The sequence below is a fragment of the Scylla paramamosain genome, chromosome 32 (genome assembly GCF_035594125.1).
Source record: "Scylla paramamosain isolate STU-SP2022 chromosome 32, ASM3559412v1, whole genome shotgun sequence".
NCBI classification, from domain to species: domain Eukaryota; kingdom Metazoa; phylum Arthropoda; class Malacostraca; order Decapoda; family Portunidae; genus Scylla; species Scylla paramamosain.
In genome coordinates, this window is record NC_087182.1 from 14,490,022 (window position 1) to 14,512,160 (window position 22,139).

General features: G+C 38.3%; 1 protein-coding gene across 19 annotated transcripts in view; it reads right to left on the reverse strand.

Annotated features, from left to right (window-relative positions):
* Positions 1–1,221: 1,221 nt before the first annotated feature.
* Positions 1,222–22,139, reverse strand: part of LOC135089237 (cGMP-dependent 3',5'-cyclic phosphodiesterase-like) — a 171,153-nt gene continuing 150,235 nt past the window's right edge. For all 19 annotated transcript variants that reach the window (XM_063984644.1, XM_063984635.1, XM_063984645.1 and 16 more), the window contains 7 exons: positions 21,088–21,170; positions 13,958–14,068; positions 10,743–10,950; positions 9,978–10,152; positions 8,040–8,182; positions 7,364–7,536; positions 1,222–6,551 (listed from right to left, as the gene is read on the reverse strand). In XM_063984644.1, coding sequence (XP_063840714.1) covers positions 6,374–6,551; positions 7,364–7,536; positions 8,040–8,182; positions 9,978–10,152; positions 10,743–10,950; positions 13,958–14,068; positions 21,088–21,170 — 1,071 coding nt within the window. In that variant the 3' untranslated portion in view covers positions 1,222–6,373. The remainder of the gene's footprint in view (positions 6,552–7,363; positions 7,537–8,039; positions 8,183–9,977; positions 10,153–10,742; positions 10,951–13,957; positions 14,069–21,087; positions 21,171–22,139) is intronic.

A 22,139-nucleotide genomic window follows, 5' to 3' on the forward strand; every position in this document is an offset into this window, starting at 1 on the left:
ACTGCTGGAGGGAGGAAGAGGTTAAAGAGAATGTGGTTCGAACACATGTGTGAAGCTCAGTGAGCTGTTTCATTGTTTCAGACCATCCTATAGACTCAAGCTTTTGTGAGGTTCTTCTGACAAAACAATACTTTATGAGAATGAAGCTTGAATCAATATTTCTCTGTATGTTTGTCTATCTATCGATATATATATATATATATATATATATATATATATATATATATATATATATATATATATATATATATATATATATATATATATATATATATATATATATATATATATATATATATATACGAGTATATATATTGTAATATAAGTAGTAGTAACCAATAATAATAATAATAATAATAATAATAATAATAATAATAATAATAATAATAATGACAATAATAATAGTCTAGTCTATATACTTGTTGACAATCCTAGACAAAGCACCACACAGGCACTCACACCATTCAGACCTGTCATGGACCACCTTAGGCATAGCACAGCTGGCCACATAGATCCATGACAAGTCTCAGCAGCATACACTAGTTTACCGTGCCCTTTCATAATGACACTGTTTCTTACTCCAGTGCTGAGAAGCAGATGCAGGATACTTTCTACAAAGTGCCCCGTACCCTGACTAGGTCCATACACCACTGAGCCTCACCAAGTGCACCTACATCCCTTTCCAGGGGTTGAGGAGGCCACAATTTCCATTAACCTCCATCACGTGCAATCGATCTTGCTTGCTGCACAGTCACTCCTCTCATTCAGTGTTCTCTTCATACACTTCATTCACTCCTCTCAACCTTCCACCACCCACATCTGGCATTGCTCTCTCTACTAATTTTCTGTCCTTCATTCTCCACATGCCTAAACCACCTCAACACACGCTAATCTGCTTTTCCCACCAGCTCTCTCAAAACACCAGTTTTTCTTGTAACAATGATGAGGATGAGGATGATTATGATAATAATAATGATCATAATAATAACAAAACTTACAAGAAACATACCTGTTTTTTTTCTAATGCCCCATCATGACAACTTCCGTAATAATGTGATGAGATGTTTATGATTAATTAGTGATGATTTAAGGGGATGAGCCTGGATGAAACAGGACAGGGCACACTTCTAGTGGGGCACCACCACTACCCCCACCACCACCACCAGGCTGGCAGACTGACTGGTGAAGGGGCACGAGGCAAAGTAAATAAAAATGCAAAGCCACAATGGAATGATTTTATTGGGAAAAATATTTTCCAACATATAATATATTCATGACAGTGTAATCTTCACAAATGCATGACATGGGGTAATAGTTTTGAATCATACAGCCTTGCTATAATTGAAGAGTGAGGAAAACAGTACATGAATGTTCAGTATGGCAGAGCACTCTGCCTGTAACCCACTGGTTCTGCCTGGTAATGGTAGCCAGCAGGGTGTGGGCCAACCACTGAACAGCCCTGCCTGGTGAGAACCAACCAGCATCCACCAAGTCCTGAGTGGCCTCACCAGGCGGTTCAGGTGGCCAGAATTTTGGTGCAATACTTGGTGCACAAGGAGGCACACAGGTTGTCCTGAAGAAAAGATACTAGCATTTTGATTAGTTACAGACTTTCCAATGAGTCACTGTATTGTCGAAGGTATTCTGAGTAATGGTTTGTACTGCAATCAAAGAAAATAAATGCAACTGTTTTCTATTTAAAATTTAAAACTGCAACATCTGCATAAAATGGTGTCATTAGTGATGGCAACTTTTAAATGAAAGCCAAATACTATTTCTCTTCTTTCTTGCTACCAGCCAGTCCTTGCATGGTAGCATGATACAACACTCATGACTGACTCAAGACTAAGTGATGGCTGACATGAGACATGAGGTGACTCATGCCTTGAGGTGAGTGACAAGGAAGGTGAGGCTGTTAGACTCATTCAAAACTGTTACCAAAGTGTAGTAGAAGAGAGCACACGGCGGTGGCTACACAGAACACACAATACACAGTCTCTGTACTGATTTTATAGAACATTGGTTCTGCCTCTAAATGCACATCCACCACATACCAGTGAAGACAGTGCTATGTAGCTGAGAAGGAGACACCATAAAGGAAAATAATGCTGTACCACAGTGGTGATCGTTAATATTGAAATACACAAGTGAAGTGAAATGATGCTTAATCAGCCCAGGACCAACTCTGGTGCACCGCTCCTCACTCAGTCTTCAGTGTGTGTGCGTTGACTGCAAGGTGAACACTACAACAAGAGTACATACATCATATGCACAATTCATGTTTAGTCATAATGTTCCGACATCAACTGACAAGGAGGACTTGTGTTCTGCACCTGATGCCTGATATGGCAGCTGTGAATCTTGCTTGAGGATTCCTCCTAGGCTGTCTGCTACACGTCTGTTCTCCTCCACGGGTCAGCCGGCCCAGACTGCCTTGCTCCAGGCCGGATGTTCGCTCAGTAAAGCTTGTCTTTACCATACACATACATTTGTGCTACACCAAAAAACTAAACATGACATGCCCCAGAAACTCCATCACTATCCTAATTGTTCAATAATACATACAAAAATATATATATATGTATATATGTATATATGTATATGGTAATCTTTCAATATACCTCTCCGGATAAGCAGAATTGTACTTCTTTCTCCACGTAATTGCATCATTCAGGGACATTTTCTGTGTAAACCTGCGGGCTTTGGCTCCAGCACGAGATGTCAACTTGGACACAAAAACATTAAGCTCCTGAAGCAAAGATCCAAAGATGCATCCCTGCTGGGTCCTGTCCTGTCCCTGCTGTACACACCTCCTCAGGGCACACAACTATTATGCTGTGAAGTACTTCGTTATATATGACACTTATCACATGACAAATAAATAATTGTACTGAATAATCAAAATAACAGAAGTAACAAAATCAGTCACACAGGAATCACCCAGTAAATCACTTAAGTACAATTACCTTACAAAGCAAGCCAATTAAGGTCAAAATGCAAGCCACGTGTAAAGGAAGATAACACTTTTGGTTCAGAGATATTATTACAGCCAAGGACATTCTAGTAATATATTTTCTATCACCAGACAGACGTTTCATTAAAAATACACAAGCTGAGAAAGCACCAAGACTTGAATGGAGAAAACAGCAACCCCATTATCATCACAACACACACACATACACACACACACACACACACACACACACACACACACACACACACACACACACACACACACACAAAAAAAAAAAAAAAAAAAAATCAAGAGTGGGCCAATTGCATATATAAATAAAAGTATATCCCATAAGAAAAGAACGAGAAAGAAGTATAAAAAATTTAGAATCAAATACAATAAACAAACATTAGAAGATAGAACAATGAATTTTGGTCACTTCATGAAGAGTAGTCTGATAAGAAAATAAGCTAATTGTATAGTAAATGTACATTATTGTAAGAAAAAATAAAAGAGGACACACAGGAAGCATACAGATGACAGCTGATGAAGGGGAATTGCTGAATACACTCACTAAAGTCTTTAAAAGGAAATAGTTGTACAGGTGACAGCAGACTTATTATTTTTTCCATACTAATATATCAGGAATACTTTTATATTTTTCCTTCATTTTCCACTTTTCCATACAACTCTAAATATTTTCATACTGTCTTTTCAAAACTTCTCCAATTTTTTCATCATAACACCTTAGGAGAAATACTTTTATATTTTCCTTCACAAACACTTCTAACTCTTCTAGTCACACCACTCTAGCAGAAATAATAATATATTTTCCTTTCAAAACTTCTCTTCCACTTTCTCAGGAGCACTCAGCCATTCATGACCACTGCTTGAATGTTTCATCTTTGGTCTCATCCCTACAGACCAGGGCATGTATTCTGCAAACCGTCATAGCCAATCTGTCAGTCATAGTGAAACAAAATGGTGCATTTCAGACATAACTCTGCCATAAACTCATATCATCATCCATAAACTCCTATTATCGGTCTTAAAATGCTATGACAGGGTTCACCCTGTCTTAGCACTGCTTCTGACTGTCAGAAGTCTGTCATCAACATGACAACATGGCTGTATGTACCATAAGATGATCCCCAGTTATTTTTTTATTATAAAATACAACAATAAATATTATTAACTACAAGTAAAAAAAATGTCCTTCTTCAAGGCAATAAAGTATTATTACATATAATTGCTGGGAGTGGTATGATCAGTTTTCCTATACATAAACAAGCCTAGCATTGCATGGCCTGCATGTGTCAGGCTGTCAGCTGTAATCTTCTATATATCATGTTTCTTTTGATTAGATACACTGTCTAACTTCCCCAAAAGTCTTAATATGAAGTAAAAACAAGTTTAAATCCAAGAAAATAATGTCAAGAGCCTAATTCATTCCATAAATTTAAAGTTGACAAATTGTGAGCATGTGTTCTAGCGCCAGACGGTGACTGAGATATGACCGACGACTTCTGACTATCATAAGACTGATGGTCATAAATTCTGTTAGCTATGACAGTTAGCTATGGTCAACCAAAAGCACTATGTAGAATACAGGCCCTGAATCATACATATTTCCTCATTAATTTTTAGAGGATCTCCTTTGACCACAACACCAGTTTTCTCTGCACTTTCATTTATGTGGAAAACAGCAATGAGAGAAAACAGAGGAGGAAACAGAAGTAATCTTTTTCTCTAATGTTTTGATTGTTGCCTTCATTTGAAAATAAATTACATCTATTTCCTCCAGTGTTTTGTGTCTTGGAAACATCCCACTCATTTGTCTTACTTCTCTTACAGCCTCTTTTGTTTCCCAGGTGACAGGTTAAAAATTGCATTCATGATATAAAATTCCTGCTAGCCACACCTACAATAGAGGCACCACTGTTTATACAAGTGTTTGACTAGCTTCATATCACATACATTTGACAACCACTCCTGCAATTTGCAGTGTCTTGGCCTTCCACAGGGGTAAAGCTTTGGCTTAGAAGCTCAAGTTATAACATCCTCAGGCTTATTCAAGAAACATAAAGCATCAGAACCAAAAGGAGTTAGTTGTCTTTCTATGATGCCTGACTTTGCATTATGACTGATTAGTTCTGAAAAATTCCATGTGTAAAGCTAACAATGAAGACCCAAGGAAAACAGTGCTCACTATGAAAAATGTTCTGTGTAAGTACTTGTATATCATGATGACATGATGAAAAATGAAAAAGGTCATAGATGACTGATATTATTTAAGTCAAGGTGCCTTTAATTCTCTGACTGCTATGGCTTCTCCTTATGCTTTATAAATCTTTTGGTGCTAACTGACTATAACTTTGAAAGATACTACAGGCAGCAAGAGGAATGATCAATTCATTCAAACCTTTTCATGCCTGTAGTTTAATTTTTTTTGTTCAGGGAACTCATATATAGGTACTCAAATAACACATCACATCATTAGCAGTCAAAATGAGCCTATAAAAGATCAAGAAGCTATGCACTTATGTTTGAAGCAGCTGAAATGGTTCAAGAGAAATAAGGCCGAGTGATGTATAAGAAGAATAGTAGTATTGAGATTACATCATAAGATGCACCAGCAAATGCTGAAAAACTACAGACAATGAAAGATGTCACAAGAGTAATACTCATCTTAAGGCAATGAATGAATAAGTATTACTGTTCTTGGGACAAAAAAACATGTCTCTGTCTGTGTATGTTTCATGTAGTGGTGTGGTGGGCCTTGTATCGGCACAGGAGTGCCAATGAGGTTTGTGGTCTGTGGTGGTGTGTGCAGAGGCTGTGTGGTCTGTGGTAGTGTGTGGAGAGACTGTTGAGTATGGAGAGTCTGTGAGGAGATGTACTGGAGTGTGTGTGGTATGTGGTGGAGTGGGAGAGTCAGAGTCACCATGGAAATCCTCAATAACTAGATAGTCGTGTACAATTACTCTGCCCTGCATTGTGGTGAGTGTCCCCATCTCCCCTGGCCCTCAGCTCTCCCACTCCTTAGTGTGAGAGTGGCTGCATGCATATGGCACTCTGAATATTGAATAAAATGAGAATTCAATCCAGTGAGGGAAAAGCACACCACTGAATTCCTTTCTAAAAACTGTGTACATGGATTACATCAGCCAAACACGTAAGAGGTAGACTTTCTTATGAATAAAACAAGACCAGTGTAACAGTCTTTTCAGTAGTACATTAAGTTTTTCCCTAAGATTATTATGGCAAGATAGTTAGTCCCAAAATTCAAATGTAATGGGTGCATTTGTAGGATTCATTATATTATGAAAAATTTTACTCACATGGAGTAAATGAATAAGATACTGTATGTGTCTTTTGAAGTGTGGTACAAGTTATGCAAGGAGAACCCTGAGGGATGTTTCAGGATTCATCTTTCTCCAGCTCCTCTTCAAGTGAGTCATCCTCAAACACCTCAAGGGAGCTGGTGGACTCAGGTTTCCTTCGCTTGTAGACGTCGCGCAGGCGTGACCAGTTTCGTCTGTTGGCCTTGATGCTGCTGTACGGCTCATCGGCCTCTGGGAACAGCTTGGCCACAATCCTGTGAAGTAAAAGACAAGTATAATAAGTAAACAAACAAATGGAAGTCTCTTCATGAAAGACCTATTGTTAATGTTGCATCTTCCTCATCTTCCTCATATGTTTCAAGAATAAAATAAGGAATTTAATCAAATCAATATATAAATGAGGAGATAAGTAAATATGCCTTTTCAACTTATCTCAACATAAATTTTTGAATTATATGCCATTTTTGCAGTAGATATTTATCTCTCTGAATATTGTACATACAGAATGATTTAATGTGTTTTAAACCTTTATATAAATCAAAAGAATAATACAAAATACACTGAAATTGTTGATGTGTCAGTGTTTTAATTTTGCTTGATTTCTCTGTCATGTATTTAGATTTTTCCTGCAAGTTTAATCAATGTTTAATGCATGCGCACACACACACACACACACACAGACACACACACACACACACACACACACACACACACACACACACACACACACACACACACACACAACATACACACACTGTAAAGAGGACATGGCAAGAAACATAACAAGAAGAGAGCAGAGAGAAATATGGAGAAGTGCAACTTTTGAAATAGAGCAAATAATAGATCAGTGCAATACCTGAGGGAGTATTATGTATGCAAATAATGTGCATAAATAAAAAAAGATATTTGATGATTTGTAGGTGAGGCATTACAAGTTTGACTCAATCCTGTGAAACAAATTCTACTCTCAGACACACATACACAACTTGGTATGAAAAGTAACACAAAAAATAAATAGAGCACACAAACAGTACTGTTGTCATGTATGTCCCAGTGTGCATCTTACTCATAAACAGGAATGGCAACATCATCCAGAAACTGAAGCTGAAGCTCGGGGATGAAGGCCTTCTCTCGGTCCATCATCTCCAGGGGCATGTTCCCCATCGCCTTCTCTAAGTCCCCCTGGGTGAAGAACTCCTTGTAGATCAGCTCAGCCACATGCTTGGAGGAGTGCCAGTCCTGTGGTGGCACAAAGATCAGAAAACAGTCAGAAATTATACAAGGTGTCACAGCATAAAGATATAAGGGATTTAAATGCCACACAATGCACCACTTGGGAGATGAAAAAAGGCTTAGATCATGCAATAGCTAGGTAATTCTTAAACTTAAGAGTAAAACACATACTGTACTACTAAATAGCAACTTATAAATAAGTTATGTTACTCAAAAACTAACGGTAAATAAAAATATACATACTGAGAGAAAGACAAATTTTGTATGTTTTCATTAAATAATTTTTCTACTTTTTCTGAATGTGAAAATATTAATGAATACAAATTCACCATTTGGAATTTGTGACAGAGAACAAAACCACTTTCACTTTGATTTCATGAATTTGAATATTTTTAGTAATTCACCTTGGCTGGCTTACTCTGATTGGTTAATTCAACAGATTTTAATACAATCATTCTGTTTAACAGGTTTGGTAGTTTTGATCCAGTAACTCTGCTTCAGCATCTTACTTTGGTTTGGTCTGAGAGGTCTGCTGCTGTCATGAGGAGGCAGATCAGCAGGTCGTGGTGGCGAGGGTTGGCCGAGTCATAGCCTTCCTCTGCCACCTGCCGCAGCTCAGACAGGATGCGCAGGTGGTGGGCCAAGTCAGTGGCTGTGGGAAGGAAGATGTCCTAGTTTTCCTACACAAGGAAATACAAGCAAGATACAGTTCTGGGCAGGAAAGATGTCGTAGATTTCAGTAACTTTCATTTGCGAGATACTCTAATGTTTTCCCTTTCCATCTCATTCATCACATCTGTTGTTTACAGGATCAAATGTCTTGGCATGGTTTCTGGTTTTGCACATAATCTTTCACAATAAATGAAAGATAAGGAAGTTGGATTATTAGAAAACTACACACACACACACACACACACACTTAAGAATCTAAGTTTTGAGGCAGAATTTGCTTTATCATAAGTTTCAATATGATAAATTTCTGAATTAAAATAAAAACATAATCTAATTTTTTGAAAAGCTGACAAACTTAAATAGCTAAATTTCTTATCTTAAATCTCTCTCTCTCTCTCTCTCTCTCTCTCTGTCTGTCTGTCTGTCTGTCTGTCTGTCTGTCTGTCTGTCTGTCTGTCTGTCTGCCTGCCTGCCTGCCTGCCTTTCTCAACCTATTTCTCTGAGTATGAGTTATAGGGATATAATACTTAGTCCCTCTTCTCTCTCCTTTTCCTTTCTCTCATAAATTCATTATTTTCAAAAGTTTGTATCCTTTGTGTCTGATCTCTCTCTCTCTCTCTCTCTCTCTCTCTCTCTCTCTCTCTCTCTCTCTCTCTCTCTCTCTCTCTCTCTCTCTCAGAAGGAGCACACAGGGTACATGAGAAGATAAAAGTCCCTCACTGCAGTCACTGACGTAGCTATGCTTTGCTAGTGTGGTGATGGATGTCTGCAGCTGCTGCTTGATACTCTCAAGTTACTCCTTATGTAAGAGACTTTCTTCAGTGCTCTAATCTCTCCTCTCCATCTCTGGCATATCCTTTTAATGAGTTTTGATTTATGAAGCGAAAGGATAAATACTTAGCTGAAAGCTATATCTTTATGATGAGTTATGAAAGAAAAATTGCACAAAGAAAAATTAATACTAAGATTACAATGATAAAAAATCAACTAATCCTGAAGAGCAACATAAAGTATTCAAATTTGGTATTAAATAATGTGTTTCTTAATGAGTTCATGTTTCTGCAAACAGTGTGTGTGTGTGTGTGTGTGTGTGTGTGTGTGTGTGTGTGTGTGTGTGTGTGTGTGTGTGTGTGTGTGTGTGTGTGTGTGTGTGTGTGTGTGTGTGTGCATATGTGTGTGGAGTAACAACAATACCCACATCACATAAATATGCACATAATATTCTCTCTCTCTCTCTCTCTCTCTCTCTCTCTCTCTCTCTCTCTCTCTCTCTCTCTCTCTCTCTCTCCCTTTCTCTCATAAAGATGAGAAGAAATGCTGGAGGCAAGGAGTTAACATCTATTATAGTGAACACTGGACAGATATGTGGTAGGTATGGAGGCAGGATCACACAAGAGCAGTTCTGGTTCTACTGGGTAAATACTCTTTGTCTGTCTGTCTGAGAGGATTTTATTTATCTGTCTATTTGTCCACTTGCCTCTCTCTCTCTCTCTCTCTCTCTCTCTCTCTCTCTCTCTCTCTCTCTCTCTCTCTCTCTCTCTCTCTCTCTCTCTCTCTCTCTCTCTCTCTCTCTCTCTCTCTCTCTCTCTCTCTCCCACACAATTAACACAAATGATTAAGTGTTAATATGAAACCTGTTTATTCCCTTGACAGTTCATCCTTCTCATCACAAACACACAAAGAGCCTCCCAAGTGCCAATAGTTCTCCTGTTTGTTCTTCCTCTGTGATCCTTTGTGTACTAATAATAAGGTGAAGGTCAGGACCCAAGCCTCACCCAGAATGATCTCCCTCATCAGGTCGAGGAACTTGGTGTACTCCTCCCGGCTCAGGTTCTCCAGGAAATTACAGTCGTCGGTGTTGAGGATGCACATTGCCTGGGCCAGGTGGTGCCGCTCCATCACAGAGCCCTCAGAGGAGTACAGTGATGCCAGCACAGAGTTACTTGCCACCTATGGACACACAAGTATACTGAAGGCTCCTCCTCACTGACAGGAAGGTGAACATGTGTATATTCCATTATCAATAAGGAACTCAAAGCAAAAGTAAATAGAAGCCTCTTCCTCCCCCCTCCTTTACAGATAAATAGACACATACATAGATAATTTTTGCTTACAAAATGCAAACAATTACATAGGTAAGAATTTTACTTTACACATAAAAGAAACTGTAACCACTTACAAAATATAATTCATGTAACACATTATCATCTGTCATGGAGGGAGAAAAAGCTATCATAACAAATTTGATGATACATGTAACACTACAACTGATTTGTAATTTACTAACAAACTGCATTATAAATTAAAAACTTTTAAACTGAGAACAGCTGCAGATTTTTGAAGCACTTAATAGATTTACAATAAAAGCCCTACATAATAAATATTTTGAAAGTTTTATTCATATGAGTAAAATTGGCTCATAAATCAAGACAAAGGACATTCAATCATAATTTCTAAAATTTCTAATTCTAATATTTGTAAGCTGCAGTTCACCAGCATGGCACAAACCACACCCAGGCTTGAGAGAGCACACATCTGACCTGGAATGAGTTAGTGGTGCCTCGGTGATCCAGGTCATGACACATGGAAGACACGATGAGTGCCAGTGCCTCCAGGGAGGTGAGCACGCCCCTCTCCACCAGCTGCAGATTTTGGAGCAGCAGGAAGGCGAAGTGTGTGACGGAGAAAGCATGCAGCCAGTTGTGGTAGGGAGGGTCCCGGTAGCCTTTACGCACCATGAGGGTAAACCTGAGGAGGTTGGGTTTGTACAGCATGACACACAGGCACAAATCATACATTTGCATACCTCAACTGGTCCTTTGCAGTCTCCTTATTTCCTTATGGTTCTCATATTTGTAATCATGGTGCCTATGTAGTCTGGACTTGCAAATGTAAGTAAATTAAAATAAAATTATACCCTAAATGCCTGTGGATGCTGGAATCAAGTCTGGGTATAAGTGAAAGTAAACTTACAAAAAGAGAAAACTTTGAGAAGAGAAAAGAAAAATAAATAAGGAAATATAGGAAATATGAGATAGAAATATGTACATGCATGACAGTTTCCTTAACAAGAAGTGTAGAAAACTCAAAAAAGAAAATAAAAGTAACAAAAGTGCAAGAAATAGAAGATAAATAAGAGAATAAAGGTAATAAAAAGTTCAAGAAATAGAAGATAACAATACAGTATACAGGAAAGCCCTAATAAGGGCAATGTATAAGAAATGTACTTTAGAAAATAACAAAATTTCAGGAAAAAAATATTGGAAATATGGTATAGAATAGGGACAAGTGAGGAAAATTCTGTGAAATAATTTTGAGAAGATAAAGCAGGACAAGAAAAAATGAAAAGAAAACAGAGAGAGAGAGAGAGAGAGAGAGAGAGAGAGAGAGAGAGAGAGAGAGAGAGAGAGAGAGAGAGAGAGAGAGAGAGAGAGAGAGAGAGAGAGAGAGAGAGAGAGAGAGAGAGAGAGAGAGAGAGAGAGAGAGAGAGAGAGAGAGAGAGAGAGAGAGAGAGAGACTAGTGTAGAAAATGCACAATAAGATAATTCTGAGACAGAAAAATAAAGTAATGAAAATGTGTGAATAAGATAAAAAAAAAAAAAAACTATGTAAGATAATGATGATATAAAAATGCAAATACATTTTGTGTATAACCCAGGCTGATGTCCTATTAATATTCCTCCTCTGTATTTACATAAATTGATTGGAAAACACCTATTACAATGACGAGGCATATGAATCAGCTGAGAAGATGATGTGAAGTAAAGTGAGCAAAAAAAAAAAAAAAAAAAAAAAAAAAAAAAAAAGCTGATCAATATACATCTATATCTAATTTAAGTTATGCATTGATTTCTAAGCTGTGTTTGTTTTATATATTTTTTTTCATTTCTAATTCTTAAGCTTGGTATACTATTGCTCTAATAATATATATATATATATATATATATATATATATATATATATATATATATATATATATATATATATATATATATATATATATATATATATATATATATATATATAATCTTTTTTTTGTAGGTTTGTATTTCCTTTATTGTTAGTGTTTTAAGAAGTCTTTTGATTTGTACATACAGAGAGGACAGACATATAGCACACAGATGCACACAATACACTGCCAGTCTTCCTCAAGGCACCGAGCAATGAACCCTGGTGAAATTTGAATACAGTGAGTCCACCAACTCCCCTCTCTAATCTTCTTCCACTGACATCATTAAAGTTTAAATTAAGTCTTATAATAGTTTCCCAATTTTTCTTCTCCAGTGATCATTAATATTCCTTCTACTCACTCATCAATTCCCCCATTTCTCTGTAGCACTTTTCTCTCTTTTTCTTCCCTCCTACATATCATTGATACCACTGAGCTTTGAATTTGGTCTTATTTTCTGACAATTTTCTATCTCTGTATATCATTAATTTTCCTACTCCTTTTCTCTCCTTCATGCATTGATATTCTCATAACTTTTTACTTTATTTCTCTCACTGCCTCCTCCATCTCATTATTTTCTTTTTTCCCACTGATACATTTAGTTTTTATATTTCCCCACCTCCAAATATAACTGATTTTCTTTCTTCTCCTCCTTTCTTCATTTCTCAGTCTCTCAGTAACACTTTCCTACTTTCACTGTCTTTTCACCACATAATAAAATTTCTTATTCACTAATACAATAACATTTCTTCTCCACTAATGCAGAAATACTTGTATGTCACTTTTTGTATCATCTTACTCTTGTTTTCTTTTTCCTACTCTTTTATATTAATCACTCTCTCTCTCTCTCTCTCTCTCTCTCTCTCTCTCTCTCTCTCTCTCTCTCTCTCTCTCTCTCATATGCAGACACTACAAAACCTTTCCTATTCTCCCCTCTTTCCTTTTCCTCTACTTCTATATTCATCCCCCATCTTTCTTTCACTTCTTCCAGTACCTTGGTCTTCATCTTGCAACACCTCCCCCCTTGTGGATCATGTTTCCTATCTTTATACCCTTTCTTTCCTTTACCTCACTATATGTATCACCTCCCCCAACCTTCCTGCAACACCTCCTCTCCTTGGGCAGCTAACAAGGGGCAGTAACAGAAGGAAGGGAGACTCAGGGGACCATGTTTCAATCCCTATGATCTTATGACCCACCCTCACCTCTCCTGTCCTCACCTCACCTCTCAGGTTCTAAACTTTACCAAATGCATGATCTCTCCTCCTTACTCCCTCTTGCAGCTACAACACATGGTATCAATCTCTTTCTCTTTTTATGACATGGTTTATGGTAAGTATTTCAAGGCAATAAAAGCTTGAAGGAAGAAAGAATGAATATTAAGATAAATCAAGATACAAATGCTATGTAGTAAATCTAATCCTGAATAAAATATTTATTTTATTCAGCTCCACTGAAGCTCCACAGCCCATTTTTCAGACTGTTTCTTTAATTTAAGTCACCCCAGTGGTTTGTTAATTTCCCTGGCTCTCTGACACAATGACAGATTCACTCATCTCACTATAAACTATTCATTCCTAGCTTGTCACAGAAGTCTGAGTCAACTGTGTCATGTCATCCCTGATTGTTGAGTCTGTCTCCTGCTCAGTGTAGAAGTTGATCTCTCTACATACACTACAGTGCCTCATTTCATTCAATATTTACTTGGTTTCTTTATCACTGGACAGAAGAAAGATGATGGATTGCAACTGTATTAATTAAAAGTTTAAGTCAACTTTCCCTACACCCTGATGCACACTGACTCACCTGGCTAGTGACTCACGGCTGAGTCTGAACTTGGTGATCATGCCAAGGGACTCCACCATGGACAGGATGGCTGGGGAGGTGCAGGGGTCCGGCAGCTGCCGGGGGAAGTATCTGAGGAGGGAAGGCAACGAACATGAGAGCAGAGAATAAGGAGACTGCAAAAGGACTAGTTAAACTGCACAAGACAGGAAGGAATAAGAAGACTGCAAAAGCTAATATACATAGAGTGGCAAGGAATAAGGAGACTGAAAAAGGCCAATTAACCTACATTAGAACAGAGAATAAGGAGACTGCAAGAGAACCAGTTAACTAACAAGACAGGGAGAAATAAGGGGACTGCAAAATTTGATGTACATGGGACAGGAAAGCTGTGTTCAAGGGTAAGGTTGTCAATTTGATGTGATGTGGAAAAATATGAATGGCAAAGCTAACAAAAAAGGGAAATAGGGAAGGAAAATAAAAAGGAATTAGGGAGAAGAAAAGATAAAGTAAAGAAATTAATAAAAAAAATGGTGAATTATAATGAAAATAAACAATTATAGTAATAACAATGACAATAGTAATAATAATAATAATAATAATAATAATAATAATAATAATAATAATAATAATAATAATAATAATATTAATAATAATATGATAATAATAATAATAATAATAATAATAATAATAATAATAATAATAATAATAATAATAATGATAGTATTAATGACAATAATAATACTTAATAAAACAACAACAACAATAATAACAGTAATAATAATAATAATAATAATAATAATAATAATAATAATAATAATAATAATGATAATAATAATAATAATAATAATAATAATAATACGAACGGCAAGAAGAAATGACATTATTACTACTACTGCGACATAAACAACAACAACAACAACAAAAATAGCAAGAAAGAAAAAATAAGACAAAGAAAATACGAAAATGAAGAGAGAGAGAGAGAGAGAGAGAGAGAGAGAGAGAGAGAGAGAGAGAGAGAGAGAGAGAGAGAGAGCAGGATATTGGTGCACATACAGGGAGAAGAGAGACCAGGACAAAACTCGTATATGAGGAAATTCTATCACCAATATCCTGGGAACTTGGGCGGCGCGACGGGGAGGAGAGGAGAGGAGAGGAGAGGGGAGGGGAGGGGAGGGGAGGGGAGGGGAGAGAGAGAGAGAGAGAGAGAGAGAGAGAGAGAGAGAGAGAGAGAGAGAGAGAGAGAGAGAGAGAGAGAGAGAGAGAGAGAGAGAGAGAGAGAGAGAGACGTAAATGATAAAAACATAGTGACCTTGTACCTTGCTGAGAGAGAGAGAGAGAGAGAGAGAGAGAGAGAGAGAGAGAGAGAGAGAGAGAGAGAGAGAGAGAGAGAGAGAGAGAGAGAGAGAGAGAGAGAGAGAGAGAGAGAGAGAGAGAGAGAGAGAGAGAGAGAGAGAGAGAGAGAATGGTTACTAGTCTACTGAGCCTTCTAATATTAATACCACAGAAAAATATAACTATTGCGAGGTAATATCAAATAACTGAAGAGTCTTTCAGCGTTGCAATGGAGCTGTAATTAGTGAGCGTGTCTGAGGCAACGTGATAACATTAACATTACATTATGTGCGCAGAAACCCGCTCCTCTCTCTTTTTTTTTTCTGATTTCCCTTCTCATTGTCGTCGCCTTCTTCCTTTTCTTCCTTTTTCTCCTCTCCCTCGTAAGTGCCAACGAGCTAACTGTTATTTTGCTCTCTCTCTCTCTCTCTCTCTCTCTCTCTCTCTCTCTCTCTCTCTCTCTCTCTCTCTCTCTCTCTCTCTCTCTCTCTCTCTCTCTCCGCTGCATCCTATTACATCGAGGGCCTGACCGGCAAGTTGAGAAATTAGCGCAAATTACAGGTTGTTACAGGCAGGAATCAGTGTGGCGTGAAGGGCGGCGGGGGCTGGGGAGCGGAGTGCCAGGAGACTAGGCATGTCAGGGGACGATGACCTGCGATGACCTATTATATTTATATGGTACTGTGGATCACTTGTTGTCTGTTCTGTTTGTCCACTTGCCTCTCTCTCTCTCTCTCTCTCTCTCTCTCTCTCTCTCTCTCTCTCTCTCTCTCTCTCTCTCTCTCTCACACAACACAAATGATTAAATGTTAACATGAGACCTCTCTGTTCCTTTCCCAGTCCATCCTTCTCATCGCAAACACACGAAGAGCCTCCCAAATGCCACTAGTTCTCTTCCTGTTTGTTCTTCCTCTGTGATCCTTTGTGTACTAATAATATGGTGAAGGTCAGAACCCGAGCCTCATACAGAATGAACTCCCTCGTCAGGTCACGCTTGCTAGTGAACCATACTATTGTGCCACACCTCCACTACTTCCAAAAGGCTCTGGGTTGAAGTTGCACGGACTTTTAACACTTTCTTTGCAATCTGGTATGGTCTTCTCTCGTTACAAACCACTCTGAAATCTCTCTTCTTGCTCCACAGCCATCTCTAAGTATTTAACTGGCTAAAGAATTTTTAAGTCTATTCTCTAAATTCCTTTTTTTCTTTCTTGTCGCTGTTTATTAAGATTTCGTTGCTTCTAGTGCTGTGATGTGTTGCATATTGCAGTGAAAGAGCTAAGGATTTTTAAAAATTTTTGTTCTAGTGAGAGATTAATAAAAGTTCGATATTATTAGCAGGAGAAACGCTCTTTGAGAACCACGCTAATCATCTCTGTGGCATTTGAAAAAAAGTCGTGGTGAGAGAGCAAAGCGTTTCAGATTACGCCCATTGTTGCCTCCAAGTGAGGGATTATAGTGTGCTAACCATTTCACTCCCACGGTCTTGCTTGAACATTCATAACACTAATAATGTTAGCACGGACACACAAAATGGAGAGTGTCAGGTTAATTTAGTCTTTTCCAAGCTTGATGATTATTAAATTGACTAGTCTAAGAATAAAAGTTAAAAAGTTATAACGCACTAACCATTTCACTACCACGATCTTTTGTTAACATTCAAGGCACTAAAAACATTTGCATGGCCACTTAATTGTATAAAATGAAATAAATTTTCTCTTTTCCAGGCTTGAGAAAAATTTACGAGTATAGTACAAAAACAAATCTTTCAAAAGTTGTAAGAGAATAAATGCATCGTCAATGAAAGATAATCCATACAATCTGGTCTATGGGTAAAGACAGGACTTGCCGAGCAGCACACGTCCTCTTCCCAGCTACGGGGGAGGGTAAACACTTGCTGCTTGGTGAAACTCTGGGATTCGAGCGGGGCGTGAATCTCATCCCGCTGAGTGAGGGACAAGGACGTTATCACTGCGCTGGGGAGTAGTGTGTGTGTGTGTGTGTGTGTGTGTGTGTGTGTGTGTGTGTGTGTGTGTGTGTTCTTCCTTTGGTTTTATTGATGTTTCTTTTTTTGCTCCTATCATATGACGCCTCACCACCACCACTACCACTATCGCCACCCTCAACACTACCACCACCCTCACCACTACCCCGGCTCACCACGCCACGGCCGGACGTGGGCGCCGCGGGAAAACCCTCCCGCCCGGCGCCGCTTTGGAGGGTCAGCGCCCCCTTCTCTTCCGCCGCCGCCACGGAGCCGACCCCCTGTGGCCAGTGTGGGGCTTGTCGGGGTCCATGGCCGCCTCCTGCCCTTCATTTTACAGCCTCCTCCCTCTACTTTGTCCTCTCGTGTCCGCTTTTCTTATAGTATTTAGTTTATCAAACATGAACAACTATTATTAAACTATATCTTCTTTCTTTCTTTTTTTTTCAGTCTTTTCGTTATCCATCAAACACACCAGCAATATTTTCCCTGCCTTTTTCATAATTTCATCTAGTCGTATTCGCTTAATATACGTAGAACTTGATTAAAACACCAATAATTTTTCTTTACCTTTTTTTGTCCTTTTCTCATTTTGTTATAGGTGCATGTATATTCAATTATGTATATGTTCAATTATGCACCATAGGACACATTACTGGACTTTATTCAAACTAACGAATGCATTTTTCTTTCGCGTTAATAAAAAAAAAAAACTACAACTTTAACATAGGCTTTCCCTGTTATCCCCAAAACTAACATCCCACGTGTACTGAATCTTCGTAAAACACAACAAGGTACCTTTAATTTTTCCTGGTAAAACAAAAGGAAAATAAACTTTCCCACCACCACCACCACCACCACCACCACAGCAACAAGAACGCAGCATTATAAGCATGAGCATAGCCGCGGAGAGAGAGAGAGAGAGAGAGAGAGAGAGAGAGAGAGAGAGAGAGAGAGAGAGAGAGAGAGAGAGAGAGAGAGAGAGAGAGAGAGAGAGAGAGAGGCACGTATTCACCACGACTATTTTCCAAGGCCACACAGATGATTACTCTGGTTCCTAAGAGTGTTTCTCCAGTTATTAATGTAGAAATTTTGTTAATCTGTCACTAAAACAGTAAAAACACCCTTAATTAAAAATCCGCGTTACTTCAACTAGAGTCTTTTGAAAGTAGTAGAGAAGCGGCGCAGGAATGTTTCAGAATGTAGTCCAGAGAGAGAGAGAGAGAGAGAGAGAGAGAGAGAGAGAGAGAGAGAGAGAGAGAGAGAGAGAGAGAGACTTTGTAAATATTAGCAACTCCCAACCAGCGTCTCAGTTACGTCCTCCAGCACACTTGATACCCTTCCCAGCCAGAAGCAGAAGGGACCCGGTACACAAGTTACGACGCGCCACACTTGACACTCCCCGACTGTTGCTAAAGTGACGCGGTGAGGCCGACCTTGACATACACACACATACACACACACACACACACACAATATGAAGAGCAATGACCAGTAAGTCAGAGAGAGAGAGAGAGAGAGAGAGAGAGAGAGAGAGAGAGAGAGAGAGAGAGAGAGAGAGAGAGAGAGGGCGGGGTTAACTAGACCACTATAATTGTAAATATTCGCGGCAGCAAAACTTTGATGATAACCGGTATTTTCCAGTGTAGGTAAGGGACAGAAAGGAATACAAAGGAAGAACGGAGTATAGCAGACCAGGAAGAGGAGGAGGAGGAGGAGGAGGAGGAGGAGGAGGAAGAAGAGGAAGAGGAAGAGGAAGAGGAAGAGGAAGAGGAGAAGGAGTAGGAGGAGGAGCAGGGGGAAGAGGAGGAGGAGGAGGAGGAGGAGGAGGAGGAGGAGGAGGAGGAGGAGGAGGAGGAGGAGGAGGAGGAGGAGGAGGAGGAGGAGACAATGACATCGTAAAAAAAAAAAAAAAAAACAAGAAAAAAAAAAGGCGCCGGGTACGGTAAAAGCAATAACAATAATAATAACAACAACATCATCAACAACAACAACAACAAAAAGACAAACAATGAAAATGAATAAATCAAATAAATACAATAAACGAATAAAACGCTACCTCTTCCGCCGAAACACTGCTATGAGCCAGAAACGAGCTCGCAGAGAGAGAGAGAGAGAGAGAGAGAGAGAGAGAGAGAGAGAGAGAGAGAGAGAGAGAGAGGTTATGGGGACGGAGTAATTAATTATGGAGTGTAAAGAAGGACAGGAAGTCGACCATAAAACACCTGAATATTAATTACACGAGAGGAGAAAAGTTGGAAAGAAGGTAAAGGTGAAAAAGGTGAATATTTAAAAAAAAAAGATAAAGAAAAGAAAAAGAGAAGTGGATGCACGAACATTAATAAAGGGAAATGAAAATGAAGAAAATTAAAATGCTCGCAGATAATTACTTTGTTAAAATCTTTACTAATTTTTAAGAGAAGAGAAAGACGAAGAAAAGTGGACAAAGAAAGAAAGAAAGCAAGGAAGGAAGGAAAACTCTTAACTGAAAACGTAACGAAAAAAAGTTAAATATAAAGGAATAAAAGAAGGAAATGAAGGTCACAGAGAGGGGAAAGAAAGAATGAATGAAAAAGAAAAAAGTAAGTAAGTAAGGAAGGAAAGAAGGAAGGAAGGAAAGAAGGAAGGAAGAAAGGAAGGAAGGAATATGCAGAAAACTGAAGACGTAACGAAAAAGTTAAATACAAAGGAAGAAAAAAGGAAATGAAAGAAAAATAAAAGAATGAATGAATGAAAGAAAGGATAGAAGGAAGGAAGGAAGGAAGGAAGATTAGTAAAATTAAAGACGTAGCGTAAAAAAGTTAGAAGAAAGGAAAAAAAGAAGGAAATGAATAACAGAAAACAAAATAAAAGAATGAATGAAAGAAAGAATGAATAAACATAAGACTACAATTGCAAATGACAAAAATGAAGATGATATAAAAAAAAAGTTAAAAGAGGAAAAGTAAAAGAATAAGAAAAGTTTTGGCTGACAAAGTTAACAAAAGAAACAAAGGAAGGAAGAAAGGTACAAGCAGAAAGAATGAGGAAAAGGAGGAAATGAAAGAAATGATGATAATATGAAAATAAAAGGCGAAAACAAGAGGGAAATTGGACAAAATGAATGAATGAATGAATGAATGAATGAAGGAAGGAAGGAATGCAAGAAAGGAGAGCGAAAAAGAAACATGATAAACAAAATAGCAGGAGAAATTAATTAATGAGGGAGAGAAGGAAAATGAAAACATTAAATGAGAAAAGGGATGAATTTGGAGCAAAGAAGAAGACGAATGAGAGAGAGAGAGAGAGAGAGAGAGAGAGAGAGAGAGAGAGAGAGAGAGAGAGAGAACGCCAGATGAATGACAAAAGAAAAGTGGAAAGAACACAAGGAAAAAGGAAAGCGAAGAAGAAAGAACATGGAGTTGGAGAAAAAAAAACAATGAAAAGAGGAAAGAAAAAAACATTAAAAGTCGAGAGGAAGGAGACAAAGAGAATTAAGTGAGAAAGAACGATAAAAGGAGGGATATTAAGAATGATGAAGAGAAATTACTGGAGAGATAAAAGAAAGGACGAAGAAACAGAGAAAAGGAATGAAATGAAATTAATGATGATAATTATGATAATGAGAAAGAAGAGAAGGAGGAGGAGGAGGAGGACGAGGAGGAGGAGGAGGAGGAGGAGGAGGAGGAGGAGGAGGAGGAGGAAAAAGAAGATAATCACGAGGATCAAGGAAAATAAAACATAAATAAACATAACAGTTCAGAGAGAGAGAGAGAGAGAGAGAGAGAGAGAGAGAGAGAGAGAGAGAGAGAGAGAGAGAGAGAGAGAGAGAGAGAGAGAGACGTCACCTCACCTGAATGAGTTGAAGTCGCGGTGGAAGTGGCTCGGGGGCGGTACATCCACCTGTACCAGACGATCCACCTCCTCCTTGGTAACCTGTAAGGCATACACACTCTGAATTAGTTAGGTTAGGTTAGGTTAGGTTGTGCTAAGTTGGGTTGTATTGTGTTGGGTTGAGTTGAGTTGAGTTGAGTTGAGTTGAGTTGGGTTGGGTTGGAATGGGTTAAGTTGAGTTGAGTTGAGTTTAGTTGGGTTGGGTTGGGTTTGGTTAGGTTAAGTTTAGTTACGGTTAGTTTATAGATGACAGAAAGAGTAATCGATATCGGAGACGTTATAAAATCGTCACGTACTTCAGATTAATATAGTAAATAATTTAGATTGCTAATATAAAAAAAGACTTAACTTAAAGGAAAAGAACAGAGGTATATAAACTTAAAAACTTAACTTAAAAGAAAAGAACAGAGGTATATAAAAGAAACAATTTGAAAAAAATGACTAAGAAAAATATATCATTAAAAGAAAAAGAAAATCGAAAAAGAAAAAGAAATCATACACACACACACACACACACACACACACACACACACACACACACACACACACACACACACACACACACACACACACACACACACACACACACACACACACACACACACACAATCCCCATTAGATTACCGGTAAGTCTTTTAAATCTCTCCACTACAATAGAAATACAATAATTATCCTAAATACAATAAAAGAAAGATAACAATAATTCCCTTACAATAAAGCAGAGAGAGAGAGAGAGAGAGAGAGAGAGAGAGAGAGAGAGAGAGAGAGAGAGAGAGAGAGAGAGAGAGAGAGAGAGAGAGAGAGAGAGAGAGAGAGAGAGAGAGAGAGACCCACACAAGCTCTCTCTGTACAAATATTTCCGTAACTCGTTAAAGACTCGTAATGGAAAATACGTTAAGTGAGAGGGATAAGGATGAAAAAAAGAGGAAAAGACGGAAAGGGAACAAGGAATAAAAATGGGGGAGAGAAAGGAAGGACAAGATACAAGATAGGTCAGAAAATTGGAAGGAA